This window comes from Bos indicus x Bos taurus, chromosome 25 (assembly GCF_003369695.1).
Source record: "Bos indicus x Bos taurus breed Angus x Brahman F1 hybrid chromosome 25, Bos_hybrid_MaternalHap_v2.0, whole genome shotgun sequence".
In the NCBI taxonomy this organism is placed as follows: Eukaryota; Metazoa; Chordata; class Mammalia; order Artiodactyla; family Bovidae; genus Bos; species Bos indicus x Bos taurus.
The window spans coordinates 22398531-22422985 of NC_040100.1; the positions used below are offsets into that span (position 1 = coordinate 22398531).

The 24455-nt window shown below is 42.1% G+C and overlaps 1 protein-coding gene across 3 annotated transcripts in view; it reads right to left on the reverse strand.

Annotated features, from left to right (window-relative positions):
* Positions 1-24455, reverse strand: part of METTL9 (methyltransferase like 9) — a 49941-nt gene that overhangs the window by 23625 nt on the left and 1861 nt on the right. The window contains exons 1-3 of one of the 3 annotated variants that reach the window (XM_027527567.1): positions 23956-24387; positions 11242-11432; positions 7028-7237 (exon numbers count right to left, since the gene is read on the reverse strand). In XM_027527567.1, coding sequence (XP_027383368.1) covers positions 7028-7237; positions 11242-11432; positions 23956-24120 — 566 coding nt within the window. In that variant the 5' untranslated portion in view covers positions 24121-24387. Of the gene's footprint in view, positions 1-7027; positions 7238-11241; positions 11433-23955; positions 24388-24455 lie in introns of those variants that run through there. The other 2 variants (XM_027527569.1, XM_027527570.1) reach the window with 2 other exon arrangements.

A 24455-nucleotide genomic window follows, 5' to 3' on the forward strand; every position in this document is an offset into this window, starting at 1 on the left:
TCTTGCCTAGAAAATCCCATGGACGGAGGAGCCTGTTAGGCTGCAATCCATGGGGTCGCTAAGAGTCGGACACAACTGAGTGACTTCACTTTCACTTTTCACTTTCATGCATTGGAGAAGGAAATGGCAACCCACTCCAGTGTTCTTGCCTGGAGAATCCCAGGGACGAGGGGCCTGGTGGGCTGCCGTCTATGGGGTCGCACAGAGTCGGACACGACTGAAGTGACTTAGCATAGCATGTTCTAGGAGAGAGATACTATTTCATACTCTAGAATCTTCATATCTAAATAACTGTAGAAAAAACAAAGCACAGGACATCCTGCTAAAACAGTAAGTGAAGACCATGGTTAACACACCTCTCTCAGCGCTCAGTATCTCATGCACACGTAATCACTCTCTCTCCCGCTCCTTCACTCTCTCCCCTCCCTGCCTCCTGCGCCCTAAGAACACTTTCTAGTCCTTCACAATGTTTTACTCACAGAGGGTAGGAGTCCTTATATCAAGAGTCTTTGTTTGTCAATGTTACGGCAATTCTACTAATTACTCACTCCTGCCTGGTTATATTAATCAGAATGTGGTAGGTGAGGCATGTTATGATAGAGACAGGGAGCAAAAGGAAACAAGAAAAAGGACCTTTTAAACAAGTCTTTGATCACACTGAGCAGATATTTTATGACATTTCAGAACATTTTTGCATAGCAGAATAAAAAGAAATACAAACTACTCAGATGTATCTTCTTTTCAATCTATATTTTTAAAAAAACTAAAGCCTCCTCCAAAACAACACTCTGACGAACTTCAAGGAGCTAGTCAGATTTCTGTCACTTGAAATAAGCAGGGCATTACAGCTCCAAAATCACTTTTAAAGGCTATTTGTATATCAATACCTTAGCCAAACAGCCAGTTTAAATTCATAAACTTGCAGAAGACAAACTACATATCTGATTCAAAAAAACAAACACATAAACTTAGACCTGTTTACAACAAAGCAGAAGCCAAACATCACTGGCATGTTTTAATCTAGAATAATCTCACCAAATCCATCTCAGAATCACTTGAAGATAGGTAGTTTCCATGTTGGTTATTTTGAAAGATAGAAACACACGTTTATAACAGAAAATCAAAATCCTGATAGCCTTAAAACCAGGACAGTTAAAACTATATTTATAGAAGTCCAACTTCATCTTTACTTCTGTTTTGTGATTTCTACTTGTAAACTCAGTTCCACTGATAAAGACAAATTTACCAGCCCCACTCAAATTGCATGCTAGCCCAGGAATCCTAACAAGATGTTTGAATTTTCCTCTTATAAGACGAAATTTCCTCTTATAAGAAAAATGAAAGAAGTGACTTGTCCAGGCTCTTGTAAAGCACAAGCAGAGTAGATATTACAGCTTGGAAACTCTTCTAGTAGGTTATTCAAGACAATGAACCTGCTCTCTCCATACAGGTGAGAAAGAACCTAACAATTAATCTTTGTATAAATGCTTCCACGGTGGTGGGTTGAGAATGAATGGCTATCCATTCAGTTTCCAGTATCTTTCCGTTTAAAAAAACAAGAGTCTGAACTTAAGGAATAGAATTAATTACAATATTTTCCTTCCTTTTTAAGAAAGATCCTTAACCTATAGATAATGCATTAAAGTCAAGCATCTTTAAAGTTTAAAGATCTTTGTTCTCTGGTGTCAAAAATGTACACACAACTCCTTTTGAACTACCCATGTATGACCTACCCGTGCAGATGCAATTCCAAGCCCATCCCCACTACCACTCTTCACCCTGCCATACGCTGGTATCCTCCACCATCTACGAAACACCATTCAGATCACATAAACTAACATTCACATTAACTTTCGGTAAAAGCAGTCTGAGGAACTAACCACGCTGCCAAAATTATTTTCCTGCCGAAGAACAGTTTTTATTTACTGTCATTTGAATTGTGGAATTCTTTGTTAGTGTACATAATCAAAATGTTATTAGGTTGGTTCAAAAGTAATTGCAGGTTTTCACTGCTGAACTCTGCCATTTGATATTGGAATACATTCTTAAATAAATGTGGTTATGTTATACATCATTTTAATGTGCACTTCTCACTTTATGTTTTTTTTGCTAATGACTTATTACTTGCTGTTTATATTTATTTTAGATTGTAGAAATGGTGTTAGAAAGCAAATTCAAGTGATTTTTTTATTCATCATAAACCAGCAGAGACAATTTGCAACATCAACAACGCATTTGGCCCAGCAACTGCTCATGAACATACAGTGCAGTGCTGGTTCAAGAAGTTTTGCAAAGGAGACGAGAGCCTTGAAGATGAGGAGTGCAGTGGCCGCCAGTGAGGATCAATGACCAGCTGAGAGGATCACTGAAGCTGATCCTCTTACAACTACACAAGAAGTTGCCGAAGAACTCGACACAGACTATTCTAGTCATTCACCATTTGAAGCAAATTGGAAAGGTGAAAAAGCTCGATAAGGGGATGCCTCATGAGCTGACCGAAAATTTTAAAAAATCGTCCTTTTGAAGTGTCTTCTGTTATTGTACGCAAGAACAATGAACCATTTCTCAGACTGTGATGTTTGACGAACAGTGGATTTTACATGACAACCAGCTGTGACCAGATCAGTGGCTGGACTGAGAAGAAGCCCCAAAGCACTTCCCAAAGCCAAACTTGCACCAAAAAACAGGTCATGGTCACTGGTGGTCTGCTGCCAGTCTGATCCACTATAGTTTTCTGAATCCCAGCAAAACCATTACATCTGAGAAGTATGCTCAGCAAATCAATGAGATGCACTGAAAACTGCAACCCCGCAGCCGGCACTGGTCAACAGAATGGGCCCAACTCTTCTCCACACCAACGCCCACCTGTGTGTCACACAACCAACACGTGGAAAGTTGAAAGAACTGGGCTACAAAGTTGTGCCTCATCTGCCATATTCACCTGACCTCTTGCCAACCAACAACCGCTCCTTTCAGCATCTCGACAACTTTTTGCAGGGACAAGGCTTCCACAATCAGGAGGTAGAAAATGCTTTTCAAAAGTTTATCAAATCCTGAAGCACAGATATTTTATGCTACAGGAATAAACTTATTTTTTCATTGGCAAAAATGTGTTGATTGCAATGGTTCCTTTCTGATTAATAAAGATGTGTTTGAGCTCAGTTATAATGATTTAAAATCCACAGTCCAAAACCGCAATTACTTTTATACCAACCTGATAACTGTAGAGGACTTCCCTGGCGATGCAGTGGATAAGAATCCGCCTGTCAATGCAGGGACACAGGTTCTATCCCTGCTCCTGGAAGATTCCACATACTGCAGGGCAACTAAGCCCGTGCACAACTCCTGGAGCCCGTGGGGTGTGCACTCTAGAGCCCACAAGCTGCCATTACCGAGTCTGTGTACCCTAACTACTGAAGCCTGCTCACCTAGAGCCTGTGCTCCCCAACAAAAGAAGCCACCACGATGAGAAGCCCACACACCGCAACGAAGAGGAGCCCCTGCTCGCTGCAACCAGAGAAAGTCTGCGTAAAGCAATAAAGACTCAGCGAAGGCAAACATAAATTTTTTTTAAAAATTAAACTTAAAAAAAGTAATTGTATAATCCATTCCTAAATATCTATGGCTCTTACAAAACAGCATTTCTAACCCAAGAAGCAAGGTATCTGTTCACGGGGTTATTATTTTCAAGAAAATGAGTTACGTAACAGTTTGCCTTCCAGGAGGATTTAAAGTACACCTTCCTTGGAGAAGTAACAAAGCAATCAGTATTGTGATAAATCCTAAATAAAAAACCAAAACACCAACAATGTAAAGAAAAGTTTTATTTTTGTTTTAAAAATCAAAACCACATCCTTAAATTTTACGATCAGGCTTTCTGGCATAAACAATAGTCAATGCAGAGGGGAAATCTGGCCATTTTCTGTTTTATTGATTTATTTCAAAAATGAAATCCAGAACCTTTATTAGAAAGCCAGGTTTTTGTGGGCCCATATACTGAAGAGAAACAAAAAATAGCTACCTCCAAAAAAAGAAAGAAAGAAAGAAACCACGGAAGTAAGCTAAAAGTCTGCCCGGCCATCATGGATTAGGCAAACCCTACCACTTGTCTTATAAACCTCAAACTGCACCAAAAGTTGCCACTTTTGTGAATATGCTTTTATTTCATAGTAACAACATCATGGAGGGAGTGTCAACCAGTATGAATTCCCTATCTAGGTCAAACTGCAAAAAGATTTTGGCATGTGTATTAGGGGAACAAGGTCAGCTTTTGTTGTTGCGTTTTGTTTTTGGCTGCTCCATGCAGCTTGTGGTATCTTAGATCCCTGATCAGGGGTTGAACCTGGATCACAGCAGTGAAAAAATATGTTGAGTCCTAACCACTGGACTGCCAGGGAATTCTCCTAAATTAAGTATTTTTTACATGGTGTACAAGTTTATCAGGTAACATAACATGTAAACTCTACATGTACTGACTCACTTAATGTGAACATCTGAAGTCTCACTTAAAATTCCATTTGGCCACTTAAGTCTCTAGAAGGGTTTAAATGGCAGGCAAGCAAGCAAAGACATGGCTCAGGGTAGGTGGGAGAAAAATCACTTGAAGACATATTTCTAATATCTTCCTCCCCATATTCACTTCAAAACATGGAAGAGAGTCAAATTAGGAATTAAGCATGATTTAAGTCACCATTATAACAAAGGTCAAAGCCTTGACATGGTGAATTAATTTCTAATTGAAGGAATGTATTTCAAGTGCCACCACACAGACCCACAAGGATCTAATCTGAGCAGACTACTGGATCTTACAAATCAACCTCACACAGATAAGTCTGCTATAACGTCCCTAAGAGCCACTTAAACACTGACAGTGACAAGGACTTGAATGCTCAAGCTCTTAGGAAGGTCAATCTCCCTTACCTTTAACTCAACTTCTCAGGCTCTGTTGTGCTTGATTACACCACAGACTATACCCTCTTCCTCCTTCCATTTGGTAAGGAACCTGCCTGCCAGTGCAGGAGACATGATATAATCCCTGGGCCAAGAAGATTCCCTGAAGGAGGAAATGGCAAACGACTCCAATATTCTTGCCAGGAGCATTCCCATGGACAGAGGAGCCTGACGTTCATACGATTGCAAAGAGTTGGACACCACTGAAGCGACTTAGCACGCAAAACCCCACTTACAGTAACCCTTCCCCCTCCTTCCTATTGGTATTCTCTTCCTCAGGCTAAAAAAATCTATGTTTTTTCCAAAGTTTAAAACTAATCCTGCTTCAAGAGCTATGCTAATATATTCTGTCTCTAGGGTTAGTCTGTTCCTAAATTAATCTCTTACTTATAAACTTAGATGGTAGGAAAGTGAGGAGTGTATAATTGAACTTTCTAGGTCTAAGGCCGGCTTCCAAAATATCAAAGGCGGCAGGTTATATACCTCTACCTCTCACATTCTATACTCGGCACCTTCTTCTTCCACTCAAAAGAATCCATACTGAATAAAGAATGACTTTCTTCCTAAGTCTCTCAAGCAGCGGATGGTCTGAAAACCAAGATTTCTCACTTCATGTCCATTTGGAAGAATATTATTAAAAAAAAAAAGATCAGAAAACAACAAGTATGGCAAAGATGTCGAGAAACTAGAACCCTTGTACACTGCAAGTGGGATGTAAAATGGTGCAGCTGCTGTGGAAAGGTATGGCAAGTCATCAAAAAATTAACCACCAACTTACCATATGATCAAGCAACTCCACTTCCGGGTATGCACCCCAAAGAAGGGAAAGCGGTGACTCTAACAGCTGTCTGTACACCCATGTTCAGAGCAGCATTATTCACAATAGCTAAAGGTAGAAGCAACCCAAGTGTCTATTGACGAATGGATAAACAAAATCTGGTATATACATACAATGGAATATTACTTGGGCTTAAAAAGAAAGGAGATTTTGACACATGCTACCACATGGATGAACTTTAAGACATTATGCTCACTGAATTAAGCCAGTCACAAAAGGACAAATATTGTACAATTCTTCAAGGTTTCTAGAGTAGTCAAATTCATAGAGACAGAAAGTACAATGGTGTCTTCTAGGGGCCAGGGGGACAAAAGACTGGGGAATCAGTTTAATGAGTATAAAGTTTTAGTTGGGAAAGATAAAAAGGCTCTACAGATGAATGGTGATAGTGGTTATACTGCAATGCAAATATACTTAATACTACTGTACACTTGAAAATTGCTAAAGTGGTAAATTTTTTGTTACATATTTTTACCACAAATTTTTTGGTTTTTTTAATTAAAAAAATAAATAAACAAAAAACAAGATTTGAGAATGTCAGGTTCAAATTAGGGAACAAGTCCCTACATTTGATCTCTCTTTTCCAACTGCCTCTCACCTGCCTTTTCCTCCCTGTGTGTTCTGTGTCAGTCACTTAGTCACGTCCAGCTCTTGGCGACCCCGTGGACTGCAGCCTGCCAGGCCTTGCTGTCCATGGAATTCTCCAGGCAAGATACTGGAGGGAGTAGCTGTGGCCTTCTCCAGGGGATCTTCCCCACCCAGGCACTGAACCTGGGTCTCCTGCATTGCAGGCAGATGCTTTACCATCTGAGCCACCAGGGAAGCCCTTTTCTTCCCTACAGTGCCAAAATCTCAAGTTCAGAAAAACACTGCCACGGAAAGATGATTTCTCTCTCAATTTCCACTTAATTGTAAGTTGACCCTTGAACAATGTGGTTTTGAACTGCCTGGATCCACTTACACATGACCCATATTTTTCAAAGGTAAATACTACAATACTACATGGTCTGGTGCTGGCTGAATCCACGGACGTGCAGGAACTGCAGATACAGAGGGCTGACTATAATACGTGAATTAACCCCTGCGCTGTTTAAGGGTCAGCTGTAACATGGAAAGATTTTTTTAAAATTCCTCCTCATGAAAATTGTTTCTGATTTGTATCATTTAAATAAAATAATACTAAGAAGAAAAACATCTAAAACCAAGAAATATACTCTAAAACATGTCTAAAAACTATACCTGTATTTCTTCTTCTGCAGCTGCCATATCATAGTTTCAGACAGCTCAGTGGCATAAATTTCTTCAAAATGAGGGCTCATGATTTTTGTGACTTCTCCATCGCCAGCACCTAAATCAAGAAGTCTATGGGTTTTCCAGTCTGGATTAATTTTAAGCAGTCTCTGAAACTGATCTGGTGAAAACACAAACATTGAGCCTCTTCCTAGCAACCTGGAAAAGAGAAAAAGGACAAAAATGGATGACTGTGTACAAAACAAGCCCTCCCACCCAACATCCACACAGAACAGTGACATGGCACCAAGAGCCTTCTGAATTTACAAAATGCTTATAAGAGTATATGATTAAAATAGACATCGTCTATATGATTCATGGTTAAAAAGCAAAGGTAACAAAATAAGAAAACACCTCCAAATATCATCATCTGTCTCTGAGGCTGCAAACAGTACACCCAAAAGAGTGGGGACAGGGAGAGGAATAAAAGGTGCGAAGGCAGGAAGAAAAATATAAGAAAATAAAAGATGACTGTGAAAAATTAAAGTCAAAATAGGAAGGAGTAATAGAAAACATGTATATCAGTTTAAAAAAATGTCAGGCCAACAGAATCAGACTACAACACTAGCCAATAACACTGAGCAGAAAAAGCAAATGGTGGGGGGGGGGGGCATTTACAATATGAAACTGAACAATGAGTATCAAAAATAGGTCTAGATAATAGATTTTTAAGAGACACTGGAGAAAAGAGGAAGAGTGGTCCTTGTGATATCAGTTAATTTGCATTTAAAAGTAGATTCATACTTGGGGGTCAGTTTGTATGTTATACAATTGGCTAGGTCCTGTTAATTCTAAAAATCCTAAAAAACCTCTAAAACTTTGTAATGTCTTTGAAAATAGAGGAGTTAAAATAGAAATCAAAGAGTGCTCTAAGAAAAGCAGCTACAGATCACACCAAGTCTCAAGGAAGCACTGTCTCGGGAAATAAAATGTGTCCCTACTCAGAACTTGTTTTCTAGCTCTGCAATCCCAGTCTGTCTAGGGCAGGGATCCAAACTTCCCGTAAACAGCAGGAGCATTTCTTTAAACGAAGCAGATGTTACTCAGACAAGGTAAACTGTAACAGGAGAGTGGAGGGCGCCGGCGCTGCTGCCAGCACTTCTACCCTTCCTCTGCAGCCTGAAGAAGCTCCTAAGGCGCCTCCTCTTCAGGCCCAGGACAAGTCTGAAAACCACTGGTCTAGGAGGTGGCAGGGAAATCTGTACTGTTCTGCTGCTTTGTGGAAACAATCATAAGGCACAATAAGCTTGTTATGCAGTGACTGGAAGGATGTGTGCAACTGGGTGTTCCTGGTAAGACTGGTTTCAGAAAAAAATTAAAATTATGGAGCGAGTTCCTCCTCTCCTTTCCCTTAGGAAAGGTCAACCAAACCTAACAATGTGTTTGCAGTAAATCTTCTGTCCCACAGAAATGTTAAAAAAATGGGAGAGGGAAACCCTCAGAGATATTCACCAATACAACCACCTCCCAGAGAAAACTTCATCCCCTAAACTTTGTCTTCAACTCTCAATTGCTCCTATCTTCTAATGGGAAAACAGGATGAAAACGGAACTGAACTTTCTGAAATAGCTACATAAAACTTCACGGAGGAACCACAATCAGAACAAGAAGAGGTAAGAGAGGTTACAAGCTTGGGGGAGCTTGGGGGATGCATGTTTCAAATGTTGGTGCCCACCTGCCATAGCACCAAAAGTAAACTGCAAAATAGTTACATGGCTTAAGCTTTCCCAATTATAAAATAACACACTTCCCTAGCCATATCTTTTGGAATCTAAGGACCCATGATATGATAATCATAAAATTCTAGAGCTAGAGGTCACCTGAGGTCAAAGTTCATGTCAAAAGGGCACCAGAGAAAGAAGCATTGTGCTATATCCAAAGATCATGAGCAACAGAGGCTACACCAAAAGATTTAAATAAAATCTCACAACAAAAAATTCTAAATTCATCGAGCCCAAATGACCTTTGGCCTCTAGGGAGCACTAGGTGGGAAGAGTTTTGGGTGGTCACAGTGACTTGAGGGTGCCGCTGTGATTTAGTGGGCAAGGTCAGAAAAGTCAGACTTCCTGAAATGTGCGGGGCAGTTCCAGACACTGAAGAATTATCTCACTTAAAATACCAAGACAATGACTTTGCTCAATACAAGGTTTCCCACAAACACATACCATGGAAAGGTATGGCTCTCTAATTTGTCCTTAAGTCCCAAAGTTAGTGATGTCCACATATGCGTGTGTGTGTGTGTGTGTGTGTGTGTGATAACCATTCTACATTCTCTGGCCTAAGCTCTCTCTAGATTTGGAATCTACAGAGGAAGTATGCCTCTCTCCCAACTCATACCCCCACCCCATCCCAGTCCACATGCCTCAGTTATGTCTCACTCTTGTGATCCCATGGATTGTAGCCAACCAGGCTCCTTTGTCCATGGATTTCCCAGGTAGGAATACTGGAGTGGGTTGCCATCTCCTACCTCAGGGGATCTTCCTGACCCAGCCATCGAATACCATGTCTCCTGTGTCTCCTGTATTGCAGGTGGATTCTTCACCACTGAGCCCTCAGGGAAGCCCACAGAGGAGGTATACCTCCTTACAAATATCTTTATAAAAGAACACAGCTATCAAGTCTCTCCTTTCTTGGTTTTCCCCTTTCCCACATAAAGGAAGTCCAATATGTATCTTACTTTTTAATTCAAGAAGGTTACCATACTAATTATTTCTGTAAGAGATAGCCACTCATGGTAATAAGCTACCACCGCCATGGAGAGAAAGTACCAATGGGCTCAAAATTAAGCTTTCAGCTGAGAACAGGGTGCAGGGCAGGAGATGTTTTTGTTTTATTGCGGGAGGGGGCACTGAGGGTGGATGGAAGGGGTGAGGACGGGGGTTATTAAAAAAAAAAAAAGCAGAAGCGCTATAGATAAGGGAAGCCAAAGGGGACTTAGTATTGGCCCTCTGACCAAAATGTGAAATCCCTGAGCACAGAATCTTAACCAGGGCCAATAGGGTAGAGGCAGGAGGAAGGGTTAGAGCTTGAAATCTCCCCAAATTATAAGCAAAGTGTTGAATGTAAGGACTATTTGAACAGAGAATTTCTACCTCACATTACTTTCAAAGAGGTACAGAATCCCAAAAAGGCTAAAAATCACTGCTGTGGTGACAAGCCTGGTCCTCTCCCCCAACAAAAAAGGCACAGAACAGAAATTCAATGCAGTGAATTTTAGAAACAAAATGGCAGACAAAGTTGTATAAACTCAACCACCAACACAAAAATAACAACTGTTTGCTGAAGCCAATTAAGGCAACTTCATATAAACAATGAAGAAAGTCAAGGAAGAAATCTTGAGAAATGGCTCGTGGTGCCTGAAAACATATTTAAGGACCAGATGACAGCCTGGGATCCAGACAAGACATTCAGTAGGAGCTGGCTCCAAACCTGAAGAGAAGAAAAAGTGGGCCCAGCCAGCAGCTGTAAGTGGTCCCACAGGCTTTTCAAGCACTGAGCCCTGCCACTTCTCTCTTTAGAGCTCTGGATTCTTAGGCTTTGGGGTTTGAAAAGTTGGCTGACAAAGGATAAAAATACTCCTACAGTGTTGTCCATAGATTTAGTTGAGAGAACCACTCGAGGGACAGAGAATTTTGTAAGTTTACAAAATCCTGGTGAGTCTAGACATTACATAAGAACAGAGGGAGAATCCATCACTCGAGCAAGCCACCATTTACTGCTGGGCTGAAGTAGATTAGATCCTTCCCCAGAACACCTGCTTCTGGGAAATGTGCTTATGGCAAAGCACACTTTGCCTATAGCTTGGTTCCAAGTATCCTGTTCCTCTCTAATAGATCAGCAGCAGGATAGGCATTACCTGGGAATGGGTTAAAAATTGGGACCACACTACAGACCTACTGACTCAGACTCTGTACTTTAACCAGATGCCCAGATGATTTCTGTGAACATCAAAATTAGGAAGCACTGTAACTCCCACCACAGAAATACAGAACAATGAGGCTGTTTATCAAGTTATACGGAATTTTAAAAGCAACCTGCCAAGGCTGGGCCAAGGATTTTGACTACAAGTGTTGTAGCTGTGGAGACGGTCAACACCTCAACGAGGTAACTTTTCTTTCTCCTAGACCTAAGGATAAAGAAAAAATTATCCAAGATTCACTTACCCATTGATAGATGTTCTAGACATAAACAGGCTAAAAACAGATGACACGAAAGAGTGATATAATTGGATAAATAGCCAGCCCGATTTCTCAATGCTGTTGTTTAAGAAGATCTGTGTTCCTTGATCAAGGTAACTCTGAACAAAGACAGCCTGGAGTGACTCGCATAATTTCTCTCTGTTGCACACATACCACTAAAAAGAAAGAAGAATGAGAAAAATGAAAACACAGAACTGAAGCATCATCTAAAAAATCCGAAAACGAAAAACAGAAGACTAAATTGAATCTAAGATTTCCAAATACCATAAATCTCATGGCACTTTAAGAGTAATCATCTCTTATACGACCTATAAGGTATAAAATACTTCCTCCTACCTAGTTTCTGGTTTAACTCATTACTTTCAGGGGCAGGTAAGAGAGTGGAGGAAGGGTGAAGAGGCTTGTGAGTCATGCAGCTTGGGAGGTGACAGAGCCAGGCAAGTACACTGACTCCTGGCCCCAAACTTCTAGCACTATGGCCCACTGTACCCCGAGATTAAGAAAGCTCTGTTGGCCTCTCCTTCATGGAGATTCAAGGCAAGAAGGCAGTAACTACCAACATTAACCTTGTTTTCTATCTAAAAACACTCAATGCAGTGATTTAACTCGAAGCCACCAAACAAATCAATAAGTAGCAGGATTTAATATTCCAGTGACCAGGGACTTCCCTGTAGTCCAGTGGCTAAGACTCCATGTTCCCAACGCAGGGGGTCCTGGTTCGATCCCTGGTCAGGCAACTAGATCCCACATGCTGCATCTGAGAGTTCGCGTGATGCTATGAAGATTCAAGATGCCGAGTGCTGCAACTATGACCTGGTGCAGCCAAATAAATAAAATAATTAAAAAAAAAAAAAAAAAAAATCCAGTGACCTGATTTAGCTACCCTTTTCGTTGTGGGCTATAAAGAGACCTGTAGAAATACTGGTGTGCTTTACCAAATCATTTAACACTGTTTAACAGACAGGAGCCAAATGTGCTTGAAAAGATTAAGATCTTAAGGTCATATGCAAACAATAAGAAGACAAAGTAATACCACACTAAGAAGCAGATTACCGGGAACAGGCTCTATCCAGAACAAACATTTTAGAACAAAATTCAAGGACCTCAGTTGTGGCTGAAGTGTGATCTTGTGTAATAAAGGTTTCCCATCTTCACTTAGAGTTAGTACACCAAGAGGAGAAGCAGCCTGTGGGACGCAGCTTCAGAGTGAGCCCACCATCAAGTCCCGGCTCAGCCATTCCTGTGTGCGAGCTCACACAATCACTTAAATTTCTGAGACTCTGTAAATTCATCACTGGTTTCTGTCTATCCTGGTAGGTTACTCTGAGGATTAAACAAGTTAATGCAGGCTTATCCTCAATACAGGGCCAGACACATGAGACTCCTATAATAATAGCAATGAGATAAGGGTCCTCTAACATGGCCTGATAAATAAAAGTCAGTCCATTAAGTATATGATGAAACTGCTGAGTAGATCAGTTACTATTAATCTCTTATCAACTAAGAAACAATTTCCCCCAATGAAGAGACAAAAGTAACCTGCTTACCCTGACAAGTATGACCACTCATCAGCAGTAGGTGTCCCGTAACTGCTTACATAACCGATCGACCAATTTAACAGTCATCCTAAGCTTGCTAAATATTTAAAGAAATCTTGGGTAACACTGCCAACACTAACGCTGATATAACCAAACAAGCACATTAAAGTTTCAGAGATTAACTAATATTTTTTACAAACTCTGTGCCCTGACTTGATAAACCAAATCTTTCAAACAGCTAATGGTTTTGTGTTAATTCACCATTAAACACTTTTACCAAAACTGCTTGAACTTGATACTCTTTATGTTTCCCACTATATGACAAGCTATGAAGCTTCTTACATTCACTGCCTACACTTTTTATCTTGGTCTGAAAATGTTCCTGCTTAACCATTAACTAATTCTTAATACTCATTGTGCCTGAAGTTACGCCCCAGTGCAGGTCATAAACCATTTTTTATTATACTCCTGACCTCCTGGTTCACATTCTAAACTCTGTAATACTGAAGCCATTCTAACTTTTATTTTCTCTTAATTCTCTGAAATGACTAATCAAGATGAAAGCCATCACCTGGGTAATAGGCAATCAGGTACATTCTATTACTGTGGACAAGAAGTCATTCACGTGGAACAGAGTAGCTAAGAATTCCTTGGCACCCACTTGTAAATGGACAACCAGAACAATAACGGACTCTGACTTCCAGAACTAAGCAAGAACGGGCACCATTAACTGCAAATAATGCTTACAAATGCCGACCCCCCCAAAAAAGCCTCAAGTTTTTAACAGCATTTCTCTCATCAATATTAACACATGTGGTTGAACCTTTACTGCCAGACAAATCTTTCAGAAAAGAAAATACTTCCTGATCAGAATATGCTACAGAATAAAAAGGAGTAATGCCCTTCTCTTTAAAGATGAAGGCTGAAACACATGTTCCTCCTGACAATTTGTATGGAACAAATGTCAGTTCCACGGCAGCATTATTCATAATTACCAAAAAGTGGAACAATCCCAGTGTCCATCAGCTGATGAATGGATAAACAAGATGTAATTGATCCACACAACAGAATATCAATCAAACATAGGAAGGAATGAGGCACTGATTCCTGAGATGTGAACTATGAATATTATGCTAAGTGAAATAAGCCAGTCACAAAAGGCCACAGATTACATGATTTCATTTACACAAATTGTCCAGAATGGGCAGATTCAGAGACAGAAAGTAGATCGTGGTTGCCAAGGGTTTGGGGAGAGGAGATAATGGGGAGTGTCTTCATGCTAATGTATATGGGATTTCTTTATCAAGTGATGAAAATGTTCTAAAATTAAGAGAGTGGTGATGGCTGTACAACTTTGTGAAGTCTACTATAACCACTGTTTACTTCAAAAGATGAATTTTACAGTCATGAATTATATCTTGATAAAACTTTAAAAAAAATACACAAACATTAAAGTGTAGGTGGCTTCCAGAAATTAAAAATGGTTTGAAAATTTAAGGAACTAAGCATTTCTCTGAAACTGCAAATTTTTAAATGCAAATCTTATGATGTCACAACCCTGCTTCACAGAAGTTATGTTAAAATAATATTCAAAATACTTAATATGGCTTACAAGGCCCTACAAGATTTGTCCATTCTGTATCCACAGCCTCACCTCATGACACTCCCTATCAGCCCATAACACCCAGCCACTCACTGTGTCACAACACTGCACCCTTCTTTCGTTTTCTGGAAGGCTCATTTCCCAAAGCTGTTTCACCTGGTATTTGCTGTCTCCTACATTTCCCACTACCCCAAGTGACCTAAGCCTAAATATGTCCTTTGAACTTCCAGACTAAGATGGATCCCCTGTTCTAATACTCTCTCACGTCTCATGTCTCCTCAGTAACATTTATAACCACTGACCTGAATCAGTTCAGTTCAGTTCAGTCACTCAGTCGTGTCTGACTCTTTGCAACCCCATGGACTGAAGCACACCAGAACTCCCTGTCCATCACCAACTTTCAGAGTTTACTCAAACTCATGTTCATTGAGTCGGTGTGCCATCCAACCATCTCATCCTGTCGTCCCCTTCTCCTCCCGCCTTCAATCTTTCCCAGCATCAGGGTCTTTTCAAATGAGTCAGTTCTTTGCATCAGGTGGCCAAAGTATTAGAGTTTCAGCTTCAGCATCAGCCCTTCCAATGAATATTCAGGGCTGATCTCCTTCAGGATGGACTGGTTGGATCTCCCTGCAGTCCAAGGGACTCTCAAGAGTCTTCTCCAACACCACAGTTCAAAAGCATCAATTCTTTGGTGCTCAGCTTTCTTCCCAGTCCAACTCTCACATCCGTACATGACTACTGGAAAAACCATAGCCTTGACTAGACGGACCTTTGTTGGCAAAGTAATGTCTCTGCTTTTTAATATGTTGTCTAAGTTGGTCATAACTTTTCTTACAAGGAGTAAGCATCTTTTAATTTCATGGCTGCAGTCACCATCTGCAGTGATTTTGGAGCCCAGAAAAATACAGTCTGTCATTGTTTCCACTGTTTCCCCATCTATTTGTCATGAAGTGATGCCACCAGATGCTATCTTAGTTTTCTGAATGTTGAGTTTTAAGCCAACTTTTTCCCTGTCCTCTTTCACTTTCATCAAGAGGCTCTTTAGTTCCTCTTTGCTTTCTGCCATAAGGGTGGTGTCATCTGCGTATCTGAGGTTATTGATATTTCTTCCGGCAATCTTGATTCCAGATTGTGCTTCATCCAGCCCAGCATTTCTCAGGATGCACTCTGCATATAAGTTAAATAAGCAGGGTGACAATATATAGCCTTGGCGTACTCCTTTCCCGATTTGGAAACAGTCTGTTGTTCCATGTCCAGTTCTAACTGTTGCTTCCTGAACTGCACACAGATTTCTCAAAAGGCAGGTCAGGTGGTCTGGTATTCCCATCTCTTTCAGAATTTTCCAGTTTGTTGTGATCCACGCAGTCAAAGGCTTTGGTACAGTGAATAAAGCAGAAGTAGATGTTTTTCTGGAACTCTCTTGCTTTTTCCATGATCCAGCAGATGTTGGCAATTTGTTCTCTGGTTCCTCTGCCTTTTCTAAATCCAGCTTCAACATCTGGAAGTTCACGGTTCATATACTGTTAAAGCCTGGCTTGGAGAATTTTGAGCATTACTTTACTAGTGTGAGAGGTGAGTGCAATTGTGCGGTAGTTTGAGCATTCTTTGGCATTGCCTTTCTTTGGGATTGAAATGAAAACTGACCTTTTCTAGTCCTGTGGCCACTGCTGAGTCTTCCAAATTTGCTGGCATATGGAGTACAGCACTTTCACAGCATCATCTTTCAGGATTTGAAATAGCGCACCTGGAATACCTGTTTATAAATTGCATGTTCAGGGTCTGTCTTCCCAGGCAGACACAAAGCTCCATAAAAGGTCAGGGACAATGACTGACTTCAGTGCCTGGTACAGTTACAGATGAACAACAAAATGTTCATCTATTTAACAATAATTGTTAAAAAATCACAGGCAGTCTAACAGATAGAAGTTAGTGTTTCTAGTAAAATCCTGAAGAGAACACAAGGATAACCATGGAGACAGCTGTCACTGGGTTTTGTCAGTTTCTAAAACTTTAAGGTTTTTGTAAGGCCTTGCTTAAACCCAATTCTGCAAATAGTGGTTAAGCTACCCACCCACCACAGAACTACATTAGTACAGCAAGCAGTGAAGGAAGACACAGAACGTCTACCTTATCCCAGGCACCTGGCAAAGCACTGCATGTTTCATTTCCCACCTTACAGTGCCAAATGAATGGGCTGCTGAGCACTCCCAACTGATTCAAACTCCTGTTCAGGGGCATGTGGTTTTTCAGAAGTTTTTTTTCAAAGAAGCTTCTCTTTGCTTTGTTCTTTCCAGTGTGCCTGTCTGTGAGATTCAATTCTAGAAAAGAAAGCAGGACTATTCTGCCCAATTAAGACTGGATAAATGGGTCTAAAGATAATCTGATCTAGATAGTAACAGAATTACACTAAGCCAGCGTTTTTCAACCTCAGCACCATTGACATTTGGAGCCGGATAATCCTTGATCTGGGCTGTGGGATGTTTAACAGCATCCCAAGCCAGTGCCCATCAGATGCCAGCAACACTTCCCCAGCCCCCAGTCATGACAAACTAAAATGTCCCAGACATTGTCAAGTTTCTCTGAGGGTGCAAAATCACCATGGCTTAAGAACCCCTACATGGGCTTACCCAATTCCTTTAAAGTAGAAATGCAATGTTCCTATAAAATTATATTTGCTTATCAGACTGAGGGATAGAGTTAAAAGTTTTTCTGAACTTACTTGGAGTTCCTCAACTAGTCAGATACATGGCATATAATAATCTTTTCTTCCAAAATACAAAAGACTTGAGCCCATTAGGAAAATTAAAATTAGAAAATTATTTTAGAAAATGAACTTTATGATTTTAGGTAATGTCAGATGAGCGTAGATGATTGACGCTTTTAAATTGTGGTGTTGGAGAAGACTCTTGAGAGTCCCTTGAACTGCAAGGAGATCCAACCAATCCATCCTAAAGGAGATGAGTCCTGGGTTTTCATTGGAAGGACCGATGTTGTAGCTGAAACTCCAATACTTTGGTCACCTGATGCGAAGAGCTGACTCATTGGAAAAGACCCTGATGCTGGGAAAGATTCAGGGCAGGAGAAGAAGGGGACGACAGAGGATGAGATTGGCTGGATGGCATCACCGGCTCAATGGACATGGGTTTGGGTGGACTTTGGGAGTTGGTGATGGACAGGGAGGCCTGGCGTGCTCCGGTTCATGGGGTTGCAAAGAGTTGGACGTGACTGAGCAACTGAACTGAACTGAATCGTATACACGTTTGTATATACATTTGTCAGTCGCTCAGTCGTGTCCGACTCTTTGCAAGTTTCTTGGGTAATGTGGTTCAATAATAAATAAACATTTGGTTTTTATCCCAAGTTCCCAGCACAGAGCACCTAAAACCTTGAGGAAACTCCAGAGTGAGTGTATGGTCATGTGATGACCAGGAGGGCAAGATGGAACTTTCAGTCCCACCTCTAATATCCAGGGAGGAGACAGAAGCTAGAGATTGAGTTTAACTAACACTGGTCAAAGATTTCATCAATCACACCTTGGTAACGAAACCTCCATAAACCCCTAAAAGACAGGGTTCTGGGTGCTCCCAGGTAGCTGAACACACGGACATGCTGGGAGGATGGCTTACCTGGACAGGGCTTAGGAGCTCTGTGACACCCTCTGCCTTCCCCCGCCAGTCCCTTGCCCTATGCCTCTGTTCCATTTGGCTGTTCCCAAGTTGTATCCTCTATAACAAACTGTAAACAGAAACCAAGTGTTTTCCTAAGCTCTGTAAATCGTTATCTAATTTGACGAGGGGTTGTGGAAACCCCAGAATTTGTAACCAAATCAGACAAAAGCATGGGTAGGCTATAGACCCTCAATCTGTAGCTGGCATGTGAGACACACGTGAGGACAGTCTTGCAGGAGGGAGCCCTTACATCTCTGGGCTGTTAACTCTGGGTAGTGTCAAATAGAAGTGAATCACAGAACACCTAGCTGGTGTCAGAGAATTGGTTGGTGTCACAAGAAAGACACCACAGTAAGACCTCTCCCCCCGCATTGTTAAACGTGACCAAAGCATGCACAAACTGGATAAAGGCCAGAACTTCAAGCACTTGTTTTCATCTTTATCTGCTCACAAACAGCAAAAACAACTTGGATTGTTACATAATTTCATAGTCTACACAGAGCTCCACTAGAGTGGGTACAGCTTGCTATTAAGAAGGCAACCTATTTTCACAGCCCCTCAGGCAACAAGGCTTTGTAAGAGGGACACCGTGAAACAGTGGGGAAAGCCTGGGCCTTGAAACCAGACAGAGCAGGATTCAAAATTCCAACTCTGCTATCTATTAACTGTGCTCTTAAGCAAGTTTCATCGCTCTTAGCCTCTGTTTGTAAAATGGGGATGTACCACCTACCTCCAAGAATTGTTATAAGGATTAGAGAGGATAATATATATACACAGTGCCTCACACTTAATAGAAGCCCAATAACTTGATTTTCTTTCCCTTCCTGTTCAAGGTTCACAAAAGCCAGTCGAGAACTGAGGTTCAAGGGAATCCCCAAACCACACTGTACGTCTGGGCACTCTGCCATTCTCAAAAGAAGTGAGTAACCAAAGACCTGAGGTATTCAATACCACTAAAGGCAACCAGAAAGGCTCCACTAACGGAGTACAGGAGAATCTTAGCTACTGCAGTGAGTGGTAAGACCAACCTGAAGACACTGACCTTGACAGCTAAGGATTCAAAAACCACATTCTAAGCTCCACAATGCAATCATATCAGTCCAGACATTTAATCACTTGTGTATCAGACTGCCTTGTGTATCAGATTCACTGATACCTTGTACAAGGGCTTCCCTAGTAGCTCAGACAGTAAAGTAACCGCTTGCAATGCAAGAGAGCCGGATTTGATCCCTACGTCGGGAAGATCCCTAGGAGAAGGGAACGGCAACCCACTCCAATATTCTTGCCTGAAGAACTACATGGACAGAGGAGCCTGGCGGGCTATAATCCATGGGGTGGCAAAGAGTCAAACACAACTGAGCAACTAACACACACACACCTTGTAGATATGCACAGCACAGGTGTAAATATTCAAATCATTCATTCTTTTCCTACAAATGATACAAACCTAAACCAACAACCTCTTTATAGGAGACTTGAAAGTGCAGAGTAACAAGACACCCTCACTTCCATGCAGGGAAAGATTAGATTAAATCACTTCAATTTTGATTTAATAAACAAATTATTGGCAATCTTCATTTCAAATACTTACTAGCTGTTAGTAGTTTATAATCCCAAGACTTTAACAAAGCTTCAGAGGATCTGAAACAGTCTTTGACAGGAAGTATCAGGGTCCCAAGGGCACCTTCACAGGGGAACATAAAGGCCTCTGGTACACCCCGAAGAAGGGACCTTCCTTGTTCTCTAAAACTGAACCTAACACTTGTTTAGGGTTTCAACACAGGTTATTAGGAAGGAAAGAAACTCTTTTCAAAATCTCTTTGGTATTCCACTGAAAAAGCCTCCAGACTTTCCAAGGCACTTCAGAGGACACAAACCTATCTATCAGCATCTGTCTGGCTAGCTGGCTGACCCCTCTGGGCACTGTTAACTCATGCCTAACTTTGGTCCACCTCCACAAGCCAGCTGGGTAGTGAGAAGCAGGAGATGGAACCTGTATTTAGCACAACCTTTGACCTCTGGCTGTGATGTCCATGTACTATTTTTTCATCTGAAAGAAAATCCAAATTATTTCAATTCTATCTTAAATCCATCATTGCTTATGGCAGAGCACATTTCTGAGTTTACATAAGAAGGCAAAAAGAAAAACTCAGATATACACATATTTGCAATTTTAAGTTACCTTATATATTTATTACTTTTTATTGAAGGATAATTGCTTTACACAATTTTGCTGTTTTCTGTCAAACCTCAACAAGAATCAGCCATAGGTATACATATATCCCCTCCCTTTTGAAACTCCCTCCCATCTCCCTCCCCAAGTTACCTTATTAATTCCAGATAATGTTATCTGTGCTCTTAAAAAACCTGGCAGTGTATCAACTGGAGAAACAGTCCTGGCCTGGTTCCAGGGAGTTCTATAACAATTCTTTTGTCACTCCATCAATTGAGAAGCTGCTGAATGACTCTTATTATCAAGAACCTAGTTAGTGTGGCCTAAGAGTTCTTTCAAGTTTCAATAGCTCTTTAACAGTTGCCTTAACTAGCAGGTGCAATGCCTCAAAAAAACTAGATTCAAAGTTACTGTCGTTATTACTTTCTTTTTAAGTTCTGGGTCAGCCAATGTTGAAAAGTCACATATCTAGTTTCTCACTGCTGCTACTGCTAAGTCGCTTCAGTCATGTCTGACTCTGTGCGACCCCATTGCCGGCAGCCCACCAGGCTTCCCCGTCCCTGAGATTCTCCAGGCAAGAACACTGGAGTGGGTTGCCATTTCCTTCTCCAACCTGCCTCACTTTCTTCCAAGTAAGTCAAAGTACCCAGCTTTCAATCTGTGATTAAGAATGTGATGCTGATTAAGAAAACTGGAAATTTTCTCTGAAGCAAACTTCTTAAAAAAAATTTTTTTTCCCTCACTTTACAGTCTGTACAAAAAAGTCAGTGGTGCCTGTTTGGCCGGCAAGCCATATCGATCTGTGCTGAGAAACCCCTTCCCTTCCTTCTCACTTGCCCCAAATGAAACACAAATCCCAGCTGTGAAACTAGCACACCAAGCACACCAAACCAAGGTATTAAAATGGTGCTGTGACTATGGTTTAGAGCTGCTTTAGCCCAAAGGAGCCTTGCCTCTCCAGGATTCAGAAGTAAATAGCTATTTTTAATGAACAAACTGCCTAAGATCTCTCTTTTAAACACAGAATCCACCACCATAATTTCTTAATCAAACATAAGGAAAACTTGTAAGTATAGTTCAATCAAATCCATAACCCTACTTCCATGCAACTGCAAAAGATCCAGATGGCTGGCTATGGAACCCACATACCCAAATGAACACCAGAAGACCTGGTATAAACTATTAACTTGAAGGGAGGGAAAGCATTTAGAGTTAAGTTACTTCATAAGCAACAAAGTTTATAAGGATCCTGGAACATAAAGCAGATAACAAATCATCAACTCAGCCAGGGCAGAGAGAACAGTCTCCTATTTCATTTATTTCACTGTGGTTTCCATAAACATCTCTTTTGTTCACTTTAATCTTTTATTCATGGACAATATTTTCATAATGTGAATGCATCAACTCAAAATAATGTCTTGAGTGACTGTTCTAAGGAAAAGAGCCAATCTTCCCCCTTCTACTCAATATTCAAAAAGCACCAGATCAGTCTTCATTTGGAGAAACTAGCCGCCCAAATTGTTATGTTCAACTGGTTAAAACACACACTTATTACACATACTTGAGTATCTTAGAAACATAATGAAGCAAAGGAGGTACTGGAAACCAGTATTAATTTTCCTTAGAACCTGACAGATCCAACTTTTAAAAAGTATACAACTGAAGACATTCTGAGATGTCTTGTTAGGCCATCGTCTGAGGCTGTCTGCAGCTATAATTCTACCTAGGCCCCATAAAAATCAAGTGACTTAAACAGTTTTTCAGTTTTTATAATATGTCCATTTCTTTTATGAGCACTGAAAACATCAAGTATACTGAAGTATCAGTAATCTCAAGTGTTATAATAAATATCTATAGTCAAGAGACTCTACTATAATTCCATGTCAATGGAAATACGCCTTTTTATCCTACCCAGAACTTTATTTCTACCAGCTGTTAAAGATGACATTTCTACTCACTGTTTTACATCATTATCCATGTTACTTCGAGATATATATATATCTTAGTAACCAAACATTATCACTACAGTACAACTCTAAAAATGACTAATCCATTGCAGAGAATGTGGTTTTACAGGTTAAGGTCACCTAGTAAGTTTATGTACACTCCTAACAATATTTCTTTGAAAGGAATGATGCTAAAGCTGAAACTCCAGTACTTTGGCCACCTCATGCGAAGAGTTGACTCATTGGAAAAGACTGATGCTGGGAGGGATTGGGGGCAGGAAGAGAAGGGGACGACAGAGGATGAGACGGCTGGATGGCATCATTGACTCGATGGACGTGAGTCTTAGTGAACTCCGGGAGTTGGTGATGGACAGGGAGGCCTGGTGTGCTGCGATTCATGGGGTCGCAAAGAGTCGGACACGACTCAGCGACTGAACTGAACTGAACAATATCATTGGAGTGATTAACAAAGTATTAGTACAATAGCTGTGGGATTACAAAAAAATTCTATAGACATTTATAATTTCCTTTAAAAATAGAAAAAGCCCACTACAAATATTTTCTAAATAAAAACTAAACACTATTTCTCTGAATGGATTGTTTTATCTCCTTAGATAATTCTTCAGTTTCATTAGAACACATGAAATCAACTTCAGGGTAAACACTTGGCATCGTAGGAAAAGTAATCTATGAAAATGATGACACAAGATGGGGAGTAATTAGCTACCGCTCTCTGGGAAAGCAAAATGTACTATAACTGCTAGCTATTATAAACCAACACTCCGGCAGAGTTCAAAAGCCAAGAGGCTTTCTTCTCAATGTCATGTTAACCGCAAACTACATTATAATCAAACACGAAAGACCTCACTCTTAATTCTGCAAATGCACAAGGGGCACAAAACTAAGATAATGAAAAAGACTATCCAGCCAGCCACATCGTCATCGTTCACGGTGCACAACTACAACTCTTTTAAAGAATTCGCTCCTGCCCAGTTCTAATAACCCTTCCAGTGAAAGCTTGCATCACCTTTCTTGTTACCACATCTCTCCGGTCAGATACCAAAATCAAAGTTTGAAGGAGATAATCTCTCTCTTAGGTAGGAGGGGAAGAAGGTTCGACAGGAGAGGAGTGACGACTTATCAAACACATTTTTAAGTGCTTAGGGAAAATGTCACCCAAACGAGCCCAGAGAGTTAAATGGCTCACGCTGCAAGGCTAAATTTCTTTATGGCACCTTTGTACGTTCAGAGATTCACCAGACAAAAAGAGGGACCGGCTTTTCGGCGTGATACTCGGGGCTGATGGAAGCTGTCGGGGATAATGGGTTTGGTCGGGTCATTCAGTTCTCAGGCCTCGGTGCCAGATGGGTCCCAGATGGGTCGCCACGCGCCGGCCCGAAAGTTCCTCCGGCCGGCCGCCAGGAGCGGACGCCGAAGTGGCCGAGCATCTGCAATCACCGGCCGGGACCCGGGAACAATGCGGGGCTCCCGGGCGCTCGCGCCGGGGCCCGGGAGGGAAACCGGAGGTCGTCCTCCTCGCGATCCGCCGAACAAAAGGAGCCGCGGGGCGCGGACCGGGCGCCCGGCCCAGAAGACGGTGGGGGGGAAACTTTGCGAGGGGCCGGGGCGGCGGGGCGAGGCCCGGGGGTGCCTCACGCCGCAACGCCCCGCACAATAGCCGGGCCGAGCGCGGGAAGGCTGGCCGCCCCGCCCCCGCCCCGCCGGGCCCGGTTCGGGTTCGGCTCCATACCTGGTGGTTCTCCTTCCTGCCGCCCGCGGCCGCCGCCGGCCCGCCCGGGCCGCTCGTCATGTTCACGTACAGGGAGCGGGTGAGCGGGCTCCGCAGGGTCCACATCCTCCGCGCCAGCCACACGGACGCCAGGCTCAGGCACAGCCAGCCCGCGAGCAGTCTCATCGGGGGCCTGCGGCCGCTCGCTCCGATCACCGCCGGGGCGAGGAGGAGGACGCGCCGCCGCCTCCAGCCGCTGCCGCCGCCGCCGCCCAGGCTCGAGCCATCGCGCCCGACTCGCCGCCCATCCAGCCCCTTCAGGGCCGAGGCAGGGGGTGGGGAGGAGCGGGCGGCGCTCAACCTTCCCGCCTACCCGGTCCTCTCCGCCCCCGGAACGCCGCCGCCGCGGAAGGCAGTTTCCACCCGGAGCACAAACGCAACGCCTGCGGCGCGTTCTCTCCAAAGCGCGTTCCCTCGGCCTAGAGAGCCAGCCGGCCGGGAGGTGGGACAAAGGGAGCGCG